General features: G+C 37.7%; 1 protein-coding gene across 1 annotated transcript in view; it reads right to left on the bottom strand.

The window, feature by feature from the left end:
* Window positions 1–14510: 14510 nt before the first annotated feature.
* Window positions 14511–19565, bottom strand: part of CAAP1 (caspase activity and apoptosis inhibitor 1) — a 30162-nt gene continuing 25107 nt past the window's right edge. The window contains exon 6 of the mRNA XM_079789900.1: window positions 14511–16742. Within this exon, the coding sequence (XP_079646026.1) occupies window positions 16396–16742 (347 nt within the window). The 3' untranslated portion in view covers window positions 14511–16395. The remainder of the gene's footprint in view (window positions 16743–19565) is intronic.

Here is a 19565-nt window from a genome sequence, read left to right on the forward strand (position 1 = left end):
GGTCTGGATAAGCAAACACACAGAGCATTTTTAAAAGTCAAAAGAGGTTGAGTAGCTATTTGCTTATAGACTAACTCATCCATCTAGAGATTGATCTCTGTCAAACTTCCCGCGATTCTGTTACTCTCTTATTTATGAGGACTGTGGCCTCATGTTTCAGAGATTCCCAACCAGTCAGCACTGATGGGTAGGCATTTTTCTTGCTCACTCAGTGGCAGGACACATATGTAATAAATTCTTAGGAACTTTATCTCCTTCAGTTAGACTCAACATAACTGCTGACTCAATGATTTGCCACAAAATCTGTCCCTGGATAAAAGGGAAGACCACACTCCACAGAAAAGAACTTTCTCATTAGTTCAGCATTTCCAAGAACAGAGCAAAATAAGGAACTATGTTCCATGGCTGAGAAACTGTGTCTAAATATTATTATACCATTTTAAATCGGTTCCAAATGGAAAAATAGCAACAGATTAATTGCCCACATAACCATTGGATAAAAAAAATTTTTAAACAAACTTTTTTACTTTCATAGCTGTAGATAGGAGTTATTAATCACCTGCCTTTGTAGTAAACATTATATGAATAAAAGTTACGTTACAACCAGAAAATAGTTATTCATAGAATTGAACATTTATTCCCTAATAATTCTTCTTTGCCACTTAAATAAAGCTTGAAGTTAACATGATTTCAACTTTTTTTAAAATCCATTACCTCTAATACTAAGAAAAGTAGATGACAACACAGTATTTCATTGTAAATGAAGAAGGCCTTAAAGAGATTTTTAAAAATATACCAGCAGCAGCCATTATCTCCTTATGAGGAAATAGTTAAGAGGGAAAAAAAAATGACAATCGAAATTGGAACTCAGGCTGTTAAAGGAAATGAAGGGACACAAACAACTACCAGCTGACAGTCCTGCTAGCTGATGCTCTTACGAGAGCAAGCTACCCTGCATGACAGACCATGGAGAGACGAATTAACATTTTACTTCTCTACCTCTTCAAAACACAGAAATGAGTATGTCTCCAGAATCAGACAGTAATCAGACAAGGCTTAAGATCTCCTGAAGGGAGTATGTTTTGACCCAAATTTATCAAGATTAGAAAAACACCCTAAAGAACAGAAGTCAGGCCCTGGCTAGTTTGGCTCAGTGGATAGAGCATTGGCCTGCTGACCGAAGGATCCAGGGTTCGATTCCGGTCAAGGGCACATGCCTGGGTTGTGGGCTCGATCCCCAGTAGGGGGCGTGCAGGAGGCAGCCTATCAATGATTCTCATCATTGATGTTTCTATCGCTCTCCCTCTTCCTTCCTCTCTGAAATCAATAAAAATATGTGTGTGTTTTTTAAAAAAAGAACGGAAGTCAGCATAAACCAGCCAAAGAAAGATCTTCACTGAAGACAAACTGTGAGGTGCGCTGTACACCCGAGACGAGTGAGACCTCTGGGGCAAGGCAGAACCCCCACCGGTGGGGGCTGAGTACTGAGCAGGGCATGCACGTGAGGAAGCTGCCAAGGTCAGGACAGAACCACCACCAGGGCAGGCGGTACTAATGCCCAGCGCCCACACAAGGCTAGGAGGGCCTGCTCCAACCGCCACGGACAGCCTCAGGATTCACAGGGCACGGAGTGCATACAGGGTGTCCCATCAGTGGTGGGAACTCATGTGCCCTAGGATGAGCATGTTCCAGTCGGACCTAACCATTCTTAAAGGCGAGAATGGGAAGGATCCAATTATTTACAAATAACTCAGCTGTGTCTCAGTAAAAAGACTCAAGACTATTTAGATGAATACACATACCCCGCACCCAACACAGTGAAAGTCAGAATGTCTGCCAGGCCATCAAAACTGGCCTATAAAAACACTGCAAAATATGACCCATCATTTGGTCATAAAAAAGATTGAAGTACTGACATGTGCTACAACATGGGTGAACCTTAAAAACAAAAAAAGCCAGATGCAAACAGCCATGTCTCGTATGATTCCATTTATATGAAATGTCCAGAGAAGGCAAATTCATAGACTGAAAGTATATCAGTGGTTACCAGAGGAAGGTGGGCCTGGGGAGTCACTGCTAATGGGTATGAAGTTTCTTTCGGGGATGATGAAGACGTTCTGGAATCAGATAGTGTTGGTGGATGTACAACTCTATAAAAACCTCTGAACTGTATACTTTAAAAGGGTGAACTTTAAGGTATGTAAATTACATATCACAAAGCTGTCAAAATAAATGATAGAAATACATTGTGAAACGTCTATAAAAGGTGAGAGACAGTGTTACAAATGCTATGCTACATACAAATACACTGTAAAGAAAATTTAACAAATAAATAGAAGGTCAAGATTGTAAAACTGAACAGAAAAGGAAGACCTGACCATCTTCTGCCTACAAGAAACATAACTTAAATCTAAAGACACAAATAGATTAAAAGATTGGAAAAGATATACCATACTAACACTAATCAAAAGATTTTTTTCAACGTATTTTTTTTATTTTCAAGAAAAAGGATTTTAAATATAATAATGTTACATGCAATAAACATTAATATTTCAAGCAGAAGTGGCTCAGTTGGTTAGGGCATCATCCTGTGCACTGAGGGCTCAATTCCAGTCTGGCCACATACCCAGGTTTCACGTTCCATCCCCAGTCAGAGTGCATATGGGAGGCAACTGATCGGTGTTTCTCTCTCTCCCTCTCTCTTTCTTTCTCTCTCCAGAATCAATGAAAAACAGATCCTTGGGTGAGGATCAAAAGTAAGAAGACAATCAGAAAGCAGACGTTGTTATATTACAAACAGGAAAAAGAAAGACTTCAAAGCAAAAAGCATTACTAGGGAAAATAATGTTATTTCATTATGATAAAGAGATCAATTTTTAAAGAAGATGTGACAATCCTAGACATCTATGCACCTAGTAACAAGTTTCAAAATACTTGAAGCAAAAATGACAGCATTACAAGGAGAAATAAAAAAGTTTACAAATTATTGTTGGAGATTTTAATACTCCTGTGTGGTTGCCAGAATTTTAAGAGCACCCCCAAAATTCTCAACCTTGCTATCCATGCCCTGTCTAATTCCTAGACAAGACTTGACTATATGATATTTCATTCCTGTGATTATATTATGTTATATGGCAAAAGTGAAGGATTTTGCACCGATGGGATAACTTGTCAGTTGACTTTGAGTTAATTAAGAGAACTATCCTGAGCGGGTCTGACCTAATCAGGTGGGCCCTTTAACGTAGGATCTGGAGATTAAAGATGGAAGAAGTCAGAGACTCTCTGTCCTATTGGCTTTGAACAAAAAAGGCTGCCATGGGTTCTACAGCTGCATGGGAGTGAATTTGGCCAACCACCACCTGGACTTGGAAAGCTGCCAAGCCTCGGAGGAGCCCACAGCCCCAGCTGTCACCTTGATTTCATTCTTCTGAGACCCTGAGCAAAGGACCAGCTACATCTTCCCCAGGTTCCTGACTCATGGAAACTGTGAGGTAATAAATGTGTGCTGTCTTAAGCCCAGTTTTTGGTAATTTATTATGCTGCAAAAACTATATACCCTCTCTCAGTAAGTAAAGAAATATAGACAGAAAATCAGTCAGAATATAGAAGATTTGAACAACACTATTGAGCAACCTGGCCTGATTGACATTTATGTAGCACCAGACAACAGCAGAGTATGCATTCTATATAAGTGTTCAAGAGCTGTTTACCAAGATGGAAAAATTAGGGGGAGTGATTTTTACCAGAATATTGCAAAACACCACAAAGACAGAGCAATTAGAGTTTCACAAAGTTTTAGGTAAATGAACAACCAAATGAGACTTAATTATTGTATTTAAATATTTTAAAATGCAGCTACTATAGAAGATAATGAGCTTCTATTGCGGGAACAGAAACAGGAGTGTTTTACTATCAAATTTTCCCTATAAGCTGACAAAAAGAAGCTGTCTCCTAGCCTGATGGCAATGAAAGACAGAAGATGAATCATTGCTTGTGGAAAGCAATTTATTTAGTCACTTCGGACTGCTGTTATTTATTACTTGTCAGCACATGTTGTTTGTTCGATTAAACATAAAAATCTGAAGTTCTCTTTTCTTTCCTACCCCCATCTTAAGTTAAAAAAAAAAAGATACAGATTTAAAACATTAAAAGAACATCTTAAGCTTCTTGTGTTTCTTTCTATGATGTCACTTTGGTGCTGTTTATTAAACATTCTGCCACAAATGAAAGATTACTCGTTGCTTTGATAAGTCAAATTGAAATGCTTACAGAGACTAGATATGGAAATATAATTTGGGAGCTCTCCTTTCAGGATCATACAAACACAAAAATTTAAAACAAGGCATTCAGAAAAGTGTTCATTGCAACACTGCACTGAATTGTGAGGAAGCCAGAGGCAGCAGACTCATGGCGAACAAAAAGTTCCATTTCTTGAACTATTTCAGATACGTTATAATACTCATATTTGTCACACACAGAGTATATATTTTGCTGTAACCATACCACAAGATTCTCACCATTTAACTGCAATCAACCTTAAAACAACAACAACGACAACAAAACTTGTTCATATAAAAGTATTGCCATGAAAAATAAAAAAGATATTTGGAGAATCTGCCGAGAGTAATATACTAGTAAGCAATGTACGTCAAGTAAACGCGCCACCAGACCTGCCAAGAAGAAAGGCCTACTATCCTTAATTACGTTTCTCACTGAGTTTATACCTTTAAATGTCAAACACAGCCCACGAGTTCAGGGCTAATTTCAGCGTTCAGTGATAAACATATCGTATGCTTCAAATAACATTAAGTGGCCATCCATCTACCACAGAGCACACAGGTCCACATCCTTTATTCCATTGCTTCAGTGAACAGAAATGACACGTTTTCCAGCAAACAAAGAGTCTGACTGCAATTAGGACGCAAACGAAATGTAAGTGCACATAACAGACATGTTCAAAGGTCTGAAGACGGTGCCTCATTTATTCAGTCACTCAAGAAAAGAAGCCACCTACCCTCCTCACACCAACACAACGTCTTTTTACACATTTTACAATAAAACTTCTTTGCACACAATTGCACGTGTTCCTTGCAGACTGATTCATCATTAGACACATCAATTATCGCACTGAAGGGTCATACTTCGCGCAAACAAAACTCCTGAAGTGGTGCTATTTGCCTCTGCACTGAACAGTCTCCAAGGACCACATAACCATCACGTCTCTCACGCGAGCTGTCATTTCTCCCGATTGGTGGTGCTTCCTCGGCACATCTCCCAGCACTCCCCACCGCTCCAACACCTTCTGAGCTTCAATAATCAGCAACCACAGTTCAGGCACAATTCTAAGATACTGACACTTTATAACTTCTTGATTATACGTACTAGATCGTGATATCATAAATATATCAATCAATGGCTTTTAATTTGTGCAAATGCTTTTCCTCCAGATGGTTTGTTTTTTACCTTTCTCCTCTTTACACTCTTGCCAACACCGAGTATCTCTGTGTGTGTGTGTGTGTGTGTGTGTGTGTGTGTGTGTGTGTGTGTGTATACATGCGCCTGGGTGCATACGCATGTGTGTACTCCTAATTTGTCAACAGATAATAAGTATTGAAAGTTAGAGGTTACATCGAGATGGTGGAATTCTTCTCTATACCTCCTCTCCTGTCCAAGTTATCTGCAATAAACATACAATGCTACATGTGAGAAAGAAAAAAAATTAGGAATTAGGAAACAAAGCTTTTTTTAAAAAAAACCTCTGAACTCCAAATCATCTAGAGGAAGAGAATTCATATTTGAATGGCATGTGCAATTATTATGGGGAATGATGAAAGGAGGTGGCATAATGTAAAACTCTAATCTTTTCTTGTAATGAAAAAACACTAATTTAAAAATAATTTTTTTGCAGTCATATGCAATAAACACTCAACATGTTGGCATTTTGAAGTAGACCTTTAATAGCCCCTCCAATCAGAAATTCTGCTTCTCTGGTTCACTATTATAAATTTTTCAATTATCTACACTAAAAATGAAAAACAGATTTTTAAACAAAGTTCTTTTGACATTTAAAAAAATTTAAAGTGTACAGGTTGAGAATACAACAAAGAATAAAAAACTTTATCTCAAATAATGATCAGTTAAGGAAGAAAGTGCAGGACAGGAAAATGGCAGAAGAGCAAAGGAAAGAGTTAATAGTGAGGTGGAAGAAAAAAGGGGAAAAAAGACCAAAAAGATTTACTAAAAAAGTTGGTCAGGCCCGGCCAGTGTGGCTCAGTGGTTGAGCATCGACCTAGGAACCAGGAGTTCAAGGTTCGATTCCCAGTCAGTGCACAAGCCGGGTTGCGGGCTCAATCCCCGGTGTGTGACGTGCAGGAGGCAGTCAACCTATGATTCTCTCTCATCATTGATGTTTCTATCTCTCTCTCCCTCTCTGAAATCAATAAGAATATATTTAGAAGGAAAAAAAAGTTGGTCAGGTAGGGCTGGTTTAAAGTAGACACATCAACCAAGCTAATGTGGGGAGCCTCACCCCTGTTTCCTATCCATTTGGTAGTTCCATAATTTCTAAATATAAACCTCATTTTCCTACCATTTAAAACTCTATTTTCTGATAATATTCAGCTAATAAAGGCAAACAATTTAAAACTAATTTATAATATGTGCTTATAATTGATAGCTCACTGAATTTCTATATACTAACAATGAAATATCAGAAAAGAAAAGAACAATCCTATTTACAATTGCAAAAAGGACAAAATACCTAGGAATATACTTAACAAATAAAGTGAAGAATCTGTACACTGAAAACTATAAGACATTGTTGAAAGAAATTGAAGACACAAATAAATGGAAAGATAGTATATGTTCATGGATTGGGAGAATCAACATTGCTAAAATGGCTATATTACCTAAAGCAATATACATATTTCATGCAAGCTCCATCAAAATCCCAATGGCATTTTTCAAAGAAATAGAACAAAAATTTCTCAAATTTGTATGGAACCATAAAAGACCCTGTATAGTCAAAGCAATGCTGAGGAGGGTGGGGGAGGAAGGCCAGAAGCATCACAATCCCTGACTTAAACTATACTACAAAGCTACAATAATCAAAACAGTATGGTATTGACAGAAAAAACAGACACACACACCAATGAAACTGAATTGAGAGCCCAGAAATAAACTCACACATATACGATTGGATAAAGATGTGGTACACACACACACACAATGGGACACTACTCTGCCATAAAAATTGATGAAATACTGCCATTTGGGACAACATGGATGGATTGTTACAGTATCAGACTAAAAAAAGAGAAATAAGTCAGACAGAAAAGAACAAGAACCAAATTATTTCACTCATATGTGGGATATAAAACAAAAAGCAACAAATGAACAAACAAAACAAAGACATAGAGCAGAATAGTGGTTGCCAGAGTGGAAGAAGGAGCGGGAAGAGGATGAAAAGGATAAAGGGGATCAAATATATGGTGACAGAAAAATATATAGACGACAGGTGGCGAGCACACTATAGAGTATACAGCTGTTGGATAACCAAGTTGTACACCTGAAATTTATATAATGTAACTAACCAATGTTACCTCAAGAATTTCATGTTATAAAGAGACTGACCACTCACAACATTTAAGCACGCGAGGAAGAACCATAGTTTAAAGGTTCCCGAATTCCCAATCAATGCACCTAATACAGATTCATTTTAGGGTCCAAAAGCTATTAACAAAGTGCCCGTCCTTCACTAAAGGCTAGCAAGCTCTTTAACAACATCAATTAACACGAATACACAGATGGAAATATGAAAACCGAGTTCTTACAGTTGTCATCTGTTGACATAACCATGTTCTATACCAGGATGGAATGATTCATTCACCCAACATGGAAAAGAGTAAGTTATGTAAGACTGATTTTTTATTTTTATTTTTTGCCATAGGTTAAAATTCACATGAACTTCTGACAAAGGATCTACAGATTTGGTGAGAAAAGATGGCATCTTAAGATACATTTGAAACAGAATAGCCAATTGTATGAATCCGTATTTAAAAAACAAGCAGGGATGATTACGTGTCCTCCACAGTTTCCTCTCCCTGCTGTCTTTGAAGTAATTGTCTTTGGATCTTTCTCCTGTGACTACAGCAGCAGTATGACTAACCTAGTGTGCAGCTAAAACCTTTCTGCAGGCTTCGGAATGTATAAGTTTTCCATTTACATTTTTAATGTGAATGGCAAGAACTATAAAACATGAAACTTGTCCCAACAAATGCAATATCTTATTATTTAAATCTGGCTGTAAATAAGATAAACATAATAAACACTTTTTTCATATTAGATTTGTCATATAAATAAACATGAAGGTTTATATATCCATGAATAGGCCAAAGGACTTCATAATCAGATTTTAATTTGGTATCTTAGTGTTTTTGATATTATATTCCCTTCTGCCATGTTTACTAATAGAAAAATCCCACAGATAAGCTATTACACAGGTGTTTAATACCCAAAAGGTTGTTTTATAACTTATCAGCTACATCAAAGGACAGGGAGGAAAACTTTAGGTGGTTGTATATACTGAAATGTTCTGAATCTCATCTCAGACAGGTTTTTCATTTGTGTCTTTCTTTATTTTGTGAGCATGTTATAATAGACTAATAAATGTGATAGGAAATAATACCAAATTTCTATTAAGGTGATTTTAATTACACTAAAGATAGAATTAAAAATATATATTTTATCCTCACCCTATGACATATCTACTGATTTTAGAGAGAGGAAGGGGGAGGGGGATAAAGAAAGAGGAATATTGATATGAGAAACATCGATAGGTTGCCTCCTACCATGCCCCAAGCCAGGATTGAACCCACAACCTAGGCATGTGCCCTGACCGGGAATCAAAACCACAACCTTTTTTGGTGTACGGGATGACACTCCAACCAAGCCAACTGGCATGGCTAAAGATAGAATCTTATTAAAAATCCTACATCAGCCCTCTCCAGTTTGGCTCAGAGGATAGAGTGTCGGCCCTCAGACTGAAGAGTCCCAGGCTCTATTCCGATCAAGGGCACATGGCTGGATCCCCAGCCCGGGTTGGGGCATGTTCAGGAGGCAACCAATCACTGTGTTTCTCTCACATAAATGTTTCTCTATATATATCTCTCCCTTTCCCTTCCACTCTCTCTAAAATTCAATGGAAAAATATCCTCAGGTGAGGATTAACCAAAAATAAAAATAAAATCCTACCTCAAATGTATTTCGAGGGAAAAATCAGTTACCTACCAAAACATGTAGTCAGTTCTCTTGGACTTTGAGAAAATAGGTTCCAGACTGAGAGGATATACTAAAACAGAAGAGTGATAAACAAGTATAAGTTGTTCAAAGAAAAAAAAACACAAAATCTTTTAAAACTTCTAAAGAGTTTTAAAATAATGTTAAAATACTGGTCCTTTGAATCTGTAATACCATATGTTTTTTATATAAATGAGTTTTAGTCTTAATAGATTTTTAAAAAATCCTTAAACTGACATTAACTATTATACCTAATGATGCTACATTCCTTTGCTAATAAGGAGCAGAATTAACTTATTTTGCCTTTAGGCTAACAACTGCTCCTACCAAGTAGAAAAAAACAGGCTTTGGTTTTAAAATAAAATAAACTTAAAAAACTTAATAAAGTCTTGTCATAATTAACCAAGTAACTTAAAGAATACCCTGTTGCTGAGGAGCTGATGCAGCTGAGCAATTTCATAGCCCGCAGCGGTGCCCTAAGTGGGGCAAGACAGTCTCAGATCGCAAAGACACCAGAGGCAGATGGGAAAACTGCCTCAAGATATCCTCTGCAAGACAGCGAGTCCCTCTCAAGAAAAAAAGGCAGATGAGAAAATGTTGTGACGGGTCCTTACAAGGCTGCCTCTCTGGCCGTGTTCCTGGGAGGACCTCAGGGTGCTGCTCCAAGACTAAGGTTGGTCAGAGGTCAAGCTCTGCCTGCATGGCCCAGGCCTCACAGGGCATGTGCAAGATCCCCAGGACACAGGACGGAGCCATTGCCTGACAGCCCCAGAGCATGATGCTATTTTTAGAAGAAAATAGTCAGAGATTAAAATACAAAAAGGCCTTTTGTATATTAAAAATAAGATTGGAAAAAATGTTAAAAAATAAAAATATGATAGGAAAAAAATTTTTTAAATCATTTTTTAAAAATCATCAAAAAATTTTAAAATTTTTTTAAAAATCAAAAACTGGAAGAGAATATTGAGAATATATATAAGTAGAAGAAAAAGGTGGAAAGTAGAAACAATAAGAAACAGAAAGGATTTGAGATCTTGCTTTCTGGAAATTGTCATCAATTTGGCTCAAACAAACTCATAAAAATTCAAAAAGAAAAAAGAAATTGAAAAATCAGGCCTAGATATCAATATCTTAATAAAAGGAGTTCCAGAAATAGAGATCAGAATAAAAGTAGAGGGAACTTATCCAAGAAGCAATACTTTAAAACTTCCCAGAACGGAATGACATAAAAATTGGCCCCTGAAAGAGTCCACCTTCAATGAAGGAAAAAAGATCCATCCAACAGTTTCTGATTTGAGGACTAGGATGGAGCCTGGAGAAAAGGTGAATCTGATCATTTCCAGTGTAGGCTCCCCTGCTCTTACCTGGCAGGGTTTTCACATGGCCAGGGTATGAGGCAGAAAAAAGGGGACCAGGAGTAGTATCTTTTTTTAAAAAAAATCCATCCTCTGACACATCATCAATACATTTCAGAATACCGGGAATAATGATAAGCTCCAAACAGCTTCCAGAGAAACAAATAGGACACATATAAGTAAACTGGAGGCCCAGTGCATGAAAATTCATGCACTGGAGCCGGGGGGTCCCTCAGCCCAGCTTGCCCCCTCTCACAGTCCAGGAGCCCTCAGGGGCGGGAGGCAACCCGGTGATCAAGAGAAGGCGATGCCCCCATCACACCTCTGCTGCTGCCACTGCCGGCAGTGCAAGCCTCGGCCGAACCTGGTTACCTGAGCCTCGGGTGGCCCTGGGCGGCTGGGCAGCCTCCATCAGCGGCTTGACTGCGCCTCAGGCGTCGGCTGGACAGCCTCTGTCCGAGGCTTGCCTGCGCCTCGGGCCGGCCCTGGGCAGCTAGGCAGCTGCCACCAGAGGCTTGCCTGCACCTCGGGGCAGCCCTGGGCAGCTGGGGGGCTGAGGGGACTGAGGGACTCTGGAGGCAGGCGCACAGAGCGGCCGGACCCATCTGGGAGCGGGCCCAGCTGTGCTGCGTGCCTGCCACCCTGGCGAGGCTGAGGGGACTGAGCGCCGCCATCTTGTGGCTGTGGGCGCTGCTATCTTTGAGGGCATGATAGTCAATTAGCATATTCCCTCCTTATTGGCTGTGGGCACCGCCATCTTTGTGAGGGCATGGCAGTCAATTAGCATATTCCCTCTTTATTAGATAGGATAGAATGAAAATAACAAATGACTTCTCAACACATTTGGTGAAAGCTGGAAGGCACCAGTGCAATGCTGAAAAATTCAGGACAATGGCGTCCACCTGAAACATTCACAGTGTTTCAATTAAGTGTATGGATAGAGCAGAGCCATGCAAGTCACACCAACCAGTCAAGACAATTCACAGTTCATGCATTGTTTCACTGGAGGCTGTTACAAGAGGTCTGCCATCACAATGAGGGAATAAACTAAAGGAAGACAGAAGATTCAGGAAATGGGATATCCAACCTAAGAGGTGAAGAGCAACCCATCCAGATTAGCAAGGAAGTGAGAGCTCCAGTGGGAATGTCTTGGCAGGAAAAAAAGAAAAGAAAAAAGATTATATGGCCTGCTGAGAATTTACACTTCTAGAAGGTGTTATAAATTGATGTCTACTACAAAGAACACTGAGCAAATAAAATAATGTTATTTATATAATTCCAAAAAATTGAAAACAATAATTGGACCAAAAAAGGAATTATAGATACCATACATACCCAATTATGAATAGTATTTACATAGTCAAAACAGTATACATATTAAAGGCTAACTTAACCAAAAAGTGCACTGCAACGGCACTTATATTGGAAGGATGAGGGAGGGAGGTATGTGCTTAGGGGGAAGGTAGAACAGAGTTTAACCTTCATATTCCAAATAGATCAATAGATAAAAACTAAAGTATCACAAAATAGATAATAATCATGTTACTTAAAAACAGACATATTGGAAAAAATGGCTAAAAGATTTGAAAGTGTTTACCTTCAATAGCAAAAGCTGGTGTAAAAAGAATAGGAAAAGGGAGTACTATTTTTCATTATAAGCCTTGGAAAAAAACTCTTTTTGACTTAACATTATTATATATTATCTTGAAATAAATAAAATACAAAATTAAAGATAACCTAAGTTTATAGGCCAAAGTAATTGTAGACAGTATACTTACCAAGTTATCCTGACAGTAGACCGTAATAGGTAAAAATAAAACAACACCACACTGGATTATTGTTCATATCCAGCAACGCTATGGGACAGAAAGAGATTAACTGGATTGCTTAATTTTCAATGGGAAGAAGGAAAGAGGTAAGTACCTGAATTTAAAAATTTCCCAAATTTTTACAGTATTCTGTACTAGAATGACAAAATATTATAGCAGAAAGAAATCATATATTGGTTAACAATTTATTTCCCTCACTTTATTTTTAAAAATATATTTTTATTGATTTCAGAGAGGAAGGGAGAGGGAGATAGAAACATCAATGATGAGAATCATTGATTCTCTACACAACCCGGGCATGGGCCCTGACCAGGAATCTAAGCACAACCTCCTGGTTCATAGGTAGACATTCAACCACCAAGCCACACCTGCTGGGCATATTTCCATCCAAGGTAACACAGCTGGTTTAGACAGAATCAGAACCTTCTGCTCTTAACTCTCACTCTTTCCATTTAACTCCACTCTTTTTATTGTATCACAATGCTTTTTTTTTTTTTTAATTTAATTTTTATTGATTTTAGAGAGGGAGAGAAGGAGAAACATCCATTGATGGCATGCACTCTGACTCAGGGATCAAACCCCCAACCTTTATGTGTACAGGAGGGTGCTCCAGCTAACTAAGCCAGGGGCCAGAGCTGCATCACAATGCTTTTTAAAATGATTAAATATCCAGGAAATGTACTTGAGTTCCTACTAATATATTCATTAGCATTTTTTGTTTTAAAAAGGGAGTGTACTTGAAGATAAAATCTAGTAGTTTTAAGTTAAAGCATATTGGTCTTTTACTTTTTAAGAACTAAACAGGTACAATAAAGGAAATCTGTAACTGAACTCTTCTACTTTTTATGATGAACAGAACTATGAAATTTTAAAACTTTTAGGCTGCCAGCTATATTTGGCCCAAATTATGGGTTCACCCGTTTTATCTACCTTGAAAACAATATTAAAAAATACATAGTGTGGAGCAAAAGTAGGTTTACAGTTGTGAGTATGCAAAAGTTTATTCTTGTATTATTTTTGTATTTTCCATACAATTCACTGTGAACCTACTTTTGCCCCACCCCGTATTTTATCACAAATTGTATTACCGTTCAAATTACTCTGAACACCTCTACTCAGATAGCTAATCATGCCCTGGCATCTAACAATTTATTGAAAGTAGGTTTTGGTAACAAGATATATTTTAAAAGGATATATTGTCTGGTAGTTTTAAGGAATTGATGGTGCTCAACAAAAGGATTTGAGGAGTTTAGGTGATTTTCCATAATTAGTATGTTACACAGGTAACATGAAAATAGGTTTTTAGGATATATGTTAGTATGTAAATTAGTAGGAGCATCAAAAACTGGGCCACGGTCTAATCAGTTGCCACCTATCATTCAAGATTTCAGCCAAGTTCCTAGTCAAATGGACTGCTTTAAATGGAAAATTAGGCTGCCAAATTTTTTCTCTTTTAATTAACTGAACATTGTCTAGAAATGTTCCTTACCTTGGCAAAGGAAGGAGGAATGAGATATAAAAGGAAGTAGCACCCATATCTTTTTTAGTCAGTCTATTCTACACTTAAATCTATACTGTAACATCCTTGAGTTTAAGATTCTGAAGAAGACGAAACACCTCAAAGGTAATCAATAAATACCTGTGAGCAGATGATTTAAATAACAGCATCAGATCAATATATGTTATTTTCTCATTACTTAGGCATGTCTAGAGCAAACTTATCCCTGTTCTCTAAAGTCATTCATTTTCAAAAAGCTCTCCTATCTTTCAATATTAAAAAAGAGTAAGAGAAAAGTTGCTTTTCTAAGTAGGACTCTAAGTAGCTTCTAATTTGCTCAGCTCATTCCACCTCACACATACCAACTCTACTCAAATGTCCTCTAACCCGCCTGCACGCTGAATAGAGCACACATAATGCTGAAGGTGGTGACTTTAATCAGCTACACAGCACTCAGACCTTTTCCTACTCCCGTATGTTTAATCACACACATCATCAACTGCATTTTATAATTAGTAGCAGCATTATTACAGTTTATTCTGCAGTATTTTATCATTTTAACTTTAAGTTGACAGAAAATGTTACTATAATCAATGCCTTTTTTTAATCTTGAAGCAGTAAACTACAAGAAACTGTATTTAAACCATATTCACATTTACCAGCCTAAGAGAAGCTTTTCAAATGATGCAGGCCTCCGCTTCATCAGAAAAATTCAGGGAGGAAAAAAACATGACAAAGTTATTTGTTGTTCAGGAACAACAAAAAATTCATAACTGCAACTCCAGTGTTCCATAAATACTCCCTATTTCTATAAGTAACCTTCTAAAATCCTATATAATAAAAGCCTAATATGTAAATTGTCCCCTCAGGTGGTCCTTCGACCAGGAGTTCGACTGCTTGCTATGACGTGCGCTGACCACCAGGGAGCAGCGTGGAACATGGTGGGCGTTGGTAATGCGGCGCTGGCAGTGGGCTGCAGTGGAGGTGCTTCTGGCCCTGACAAGAGGGGGACCGAGGCAGGATGGTGGAGCAGGTGAGTAGGCGGCGCCAGGCCAAGGCAGGTGCGAGCGGGGGCCCAGGTGCTGCCCAGGGGGGACCTGCCCTTCCACGTCAGACACTTGCGCTTCAATCACCGGCCAGGCCTAGGGACCACACTGTGCAAAATTTCGTGCACCAGGCCTCTAGTGTATATATAATTAAACCAGTTATAAAACAATCCCTGAAAGTTTAGTGTCTGAGGAAAATCCTCATATAATATTTGGAAAGCATGGCTTATACATAAAATATCCTGTGAGCAACTATAAAAACAACAGTTCGAGATTTATATTTTAGGAAAAAAACAACAACAATTTATTTTAAGTTAAGAGTCTCTACCTAAATGTAGTTTGGTATCAAACAACTACAATTAGTGATGGGGCAAAATGCATCCATAACTGTTATTTACAAAAACTACAAAATTAGATTAATTATAACATCGACTTATCAAAGCTTCCTGAAATTAATTTTGTTTTTGGAAAAGTATCAAAAGTCTTCAAAAATCCAGAATGACAGTCTTTATTATTTTTAATTCATTGAATTATAGCACATCAGATCTTCAAGCAAAAACAACAGATGAAAATCTATATGATAAAATATTCTCCTCTTCCCGATAGCTTGGAATGAAAATGAAAACGTGTTCCCTTTTTAGTGAAGAAAAACACTTCAACAAAGTGTCCAATAAAAATCAAATACCTGTCAGAATGGCTTGTCTATTGGAACTAAAGTTGGGCAACTACTCTACATTATTAAAAACTGACTTACATTAAGTCCTTTTTTTCTTTATTAAGTAAGTTTTTCTCAGACATTTCAGATCTCTAAGCCTTACAGTAAAAAATGTTACTCGGTTTTTATTTACTAGTAAATCCACAACCATAGAAGATATATATCTTCAAGATAATACATATTTTCAAGGTGCATATAAGCATAACTAAAATTCTTAAATTGTTAACAAATCTAGGAGCACTAATTTAATATTTCATTGCAAAATATAGGGGGTCTTAAGAGCAACATGCTTAGTCAATTTTTCTTAAGCTTTTAGGTTTGGTACCAAAATATTTAAAAATAAAGAAAAAAATTACCATGACTCTTTGCTAATGGCTTTTCAGATATTAATCTGAAGACAAGCTAAAATACTTATCTAACAAAGTATCCAATTACCTAAAATATTTGCCATGAACTCATAAAACAATAACAACACATATATAATATAAAAGTAACATCAACAAAAATAGCCATAGGTATTTTAGGTCTAAATTGAGTTTATCTAATAAGGGTTACATGAGAAATATCATGTAAGACCCAAAATAAATGTCAGATACAAAGTCATATCATGTGGCTTTGTTCAAACACACCTAAAATTCAGGTTCAAATTAAATAACTAGGCTTGCTTTTTTATATCACCAGCTTTCATCAGGGCTTTAATGGCTCTTGCCCTCATCTCAAGTTCTAGCAGCTCCAGCTGCTGTGCAGAAGGCTGAACATCTTCTGGTGGAGGAACAGTTAGGGTAGCTGCTTTGGGTTCCTTTGGGCTAGACTCTGCCAGTCCCAGAATCTCATTCACACTTTTCTCAATGTCTTTCTCCAGGTCATCTATCTGACCAGCTTCACTCTGGACTGTATTTTCTGGGACCTCAGGAGCAGCTGTCTCTTCATTGCATGGGCCTTCTATGTCGCTGTCATAAGCATCTGCATTTATACTGAGTACATCACTATCTTCCCCTTTGCCTGTAACAAACAAAAAAAGTGGGAAAGAACCATGTAATCTAATTGCCTTAGTCAAAATTTCCTTTCTATTTATGCTTCACAGGCTTCTTTGACCCACACCTCCCACCATGGAGTCCCAAACATATTTTATAATCCCCATCCCACTAACTCCTCCACTTTGAAAACAGATATAATTTAATGTAAATTTTAATTTATTTTTCATTCCAATTTAAAACATGTAAGCATTGGGAAATTTATACCATCATATGGAGTTCTGTGATCTTTTTTCCTAAATAAAATGTCGTAACACTTTACACCACAGTGAAACTTCTACATTACAAATTGAAAACTGACATTGGAAACCCTTTGGGGATAGGGTACTGCTTATTATTGAAGCAAAATTCCATTCTAGGAGGAAGAGTTTAAAATACGTTGCTTTATAAACTACAAAAAAGGGAAAAAATCATTAGTAAGCTGGACACCATGTACATTGCAATTATCCCAAATCTTTTCATATGCTTTTTCAAACACTTTGTTCTAAACCAATAAATTAAAGGAGAATGCCTAAGGCCATTTTCTAAGATAAAATACGTTTTCATCAAGAGGATTTTAATTAATAAAGTTAGTACACCATAATTTTTTAAAATGCATTTGTTATAAAACTTCTATAACTGATGACAAATGAATATAAATGCAGATTATAGCTCTCAGCCACTTGGGCCTTGAACATCACTCAAATCCAGGTGTCATTTACAACTCTGAGTGCTCATTTATACCTTCAATTTATTTATCTTTTAAATTCTAATATATTTTAAAAGTTATGATCCCCAAAATGTTAACTTTCTTAACTTCCTTATGGTAAGGAAAACTTATTTACAAAACAGGTTGATCGATGAAGAAATTCTGATAATAGAAGGGATCAGCTTCAAAAGTCAAAGAGATATCATTCAGAAGCGGTATTAAGTTCATTTTCCATAATCCAAAGGACACAATAGGACCAATAAGTAAAAGTTACATAAATGCAGACTATAATTCAATAAAGAAACAATTTTACCAATTAGATATCCAGGATGATATGGAGGGGATGAAGCAGAAAGCGTTAATGACAACAATAATGATGGTAGAAATAATTACAAGAGCTAATATTTATTGAGCACTTACTATTACTAAGCACTTATCTATAACTCTTTTATGCCAACATAATAATAGACACTCATAATTATTATCTCCATTTCATAAATGAGGAAACTGAGGGACAGAGAGTTTAAGTAACTTGCCTTTGTTCACATAACTAAAATGGTAGAACCAAAAGTCAAACCTGAGTATATTTTGAAAATCTATGCACTTCAACATTCTATTCTGCCTCCCAGATCTTAACAGAATCAGAAAGACCACAAGCTTCACAGATTGGAATGGTGGTTCAGGCTGAGTATATCTTCTTCTCATGGGTCTCTTAAAGCCACCTGAATAAATACAGTATGTAAGATACATAGACCTACAAAGTATGTGTAAATATGAATAAATAGTAAGAGAATGAAAAGACAAGCCACAGACTGAGAGAAAATATTTGCAAAACACATCTGATAAAGGAATGAAATCCAAACTATAGAAGAACTCCTGAAACTCAACAATTAGAAAACAAACAACCCAATTTAAAAATGGGGAAAAGATCTGAAGAGACAAGTCACCAAATAAGATATATGGATGGCAAAGCATATGAAAAGAAAATCAACATCATATGCCATTAGGGTGTTACAAAATAAAACTAGATACCATTACACACCTATAACAATGACCAAAATACAAAACAATGAGAGCACCAAATGCTAGCAAGAATTTGGAACAGGAATACATTCATTGTTGGCGGGAATGTAAAATGGTGTAGCACTCTGAAAGACAGTCTGACAGTTTCTTACAAAACTAAACTTGGTATTTACCCAGAGTTAAAATTATGTCCACACAAAAACCTGCCTAAAAATGACTGTAGCAGCTTTTATTCATGACTTGGAAGCAAACAAGATGTCCTTCAATAGGTCAGTGGATAAACAAACTGCAGTACATCCAGACAATGGAAAATTATTCAGCAACAAAAGAAATGAACTATCAAATCACAAAAAGACATGGAAGAACCTCAAATGCACATTGACAAGTGAAAGAAACCAATGTGAAAAGACTACATACTCTGTGATTCTAGCTGTATGATATCCAGAAAAGACAAAACTAGACAGTAAAAGATGGGTGGTTGCCAGGAGTCTGGGGGAAGGATGAATAGGTGAAACTATATTCTAATGGTACTGTAATGGTGGATACATGTTATACAGTTATCAAAAGCCATCTATATTTATAAAAGCCTAAACGACCATCGCAACTGAACGGACAACCGAACAGGCTGCATGGGGCGACTAGGCCAGCAGGGGGGTGAGGGACAATCAAACGACTGAGCAGTAGGCTGCGTGGGGCAACCAGGTCGGCAGGGGGGATTAGTGAGGGGCAACCAAATGACTGACCAGCAGGCTGCGTGGGCAACCAGGCCCGCAAGGAGGGCAGTTGGGGGCGACCAGGCTGGCAGGGGGGCAGTAAGGGGCGACCAGGCTGGCGGGGGGGGTGGGGGGGTGGTGCTGTTGGGGGCCAGCAGGGGGGGCAGTTGGGGTGACCAGGCCAGCAGGAGGTACAGTTAGGGGCAATCAGGCAGGTGAGTAGTTAGGAGCCAGTGGTCCTGGATTGTGAAAGGTAGCAGGCTGGGTTGGGGGGGGGGGGGACCCTCCCATGCACGAAATTTCATGCACCGAGCCTCTAGTAGAATATAAAACACTAGGAATGACCCCTAATGTAAACAATAGACTT

The sequence above is a fragment of the Cnephaeus nilssonii genome (genome assembly GCF_951640355.1).
Source record: "Cnephaeus nilssonii genome assembly, chromosome: 14".
NCBI lineage: Eukaryota > Metazoa > Chordata > Mammalia > Chiroptera > Vespertilionidae > Cnephaeus > Cnephaeus nilssonii.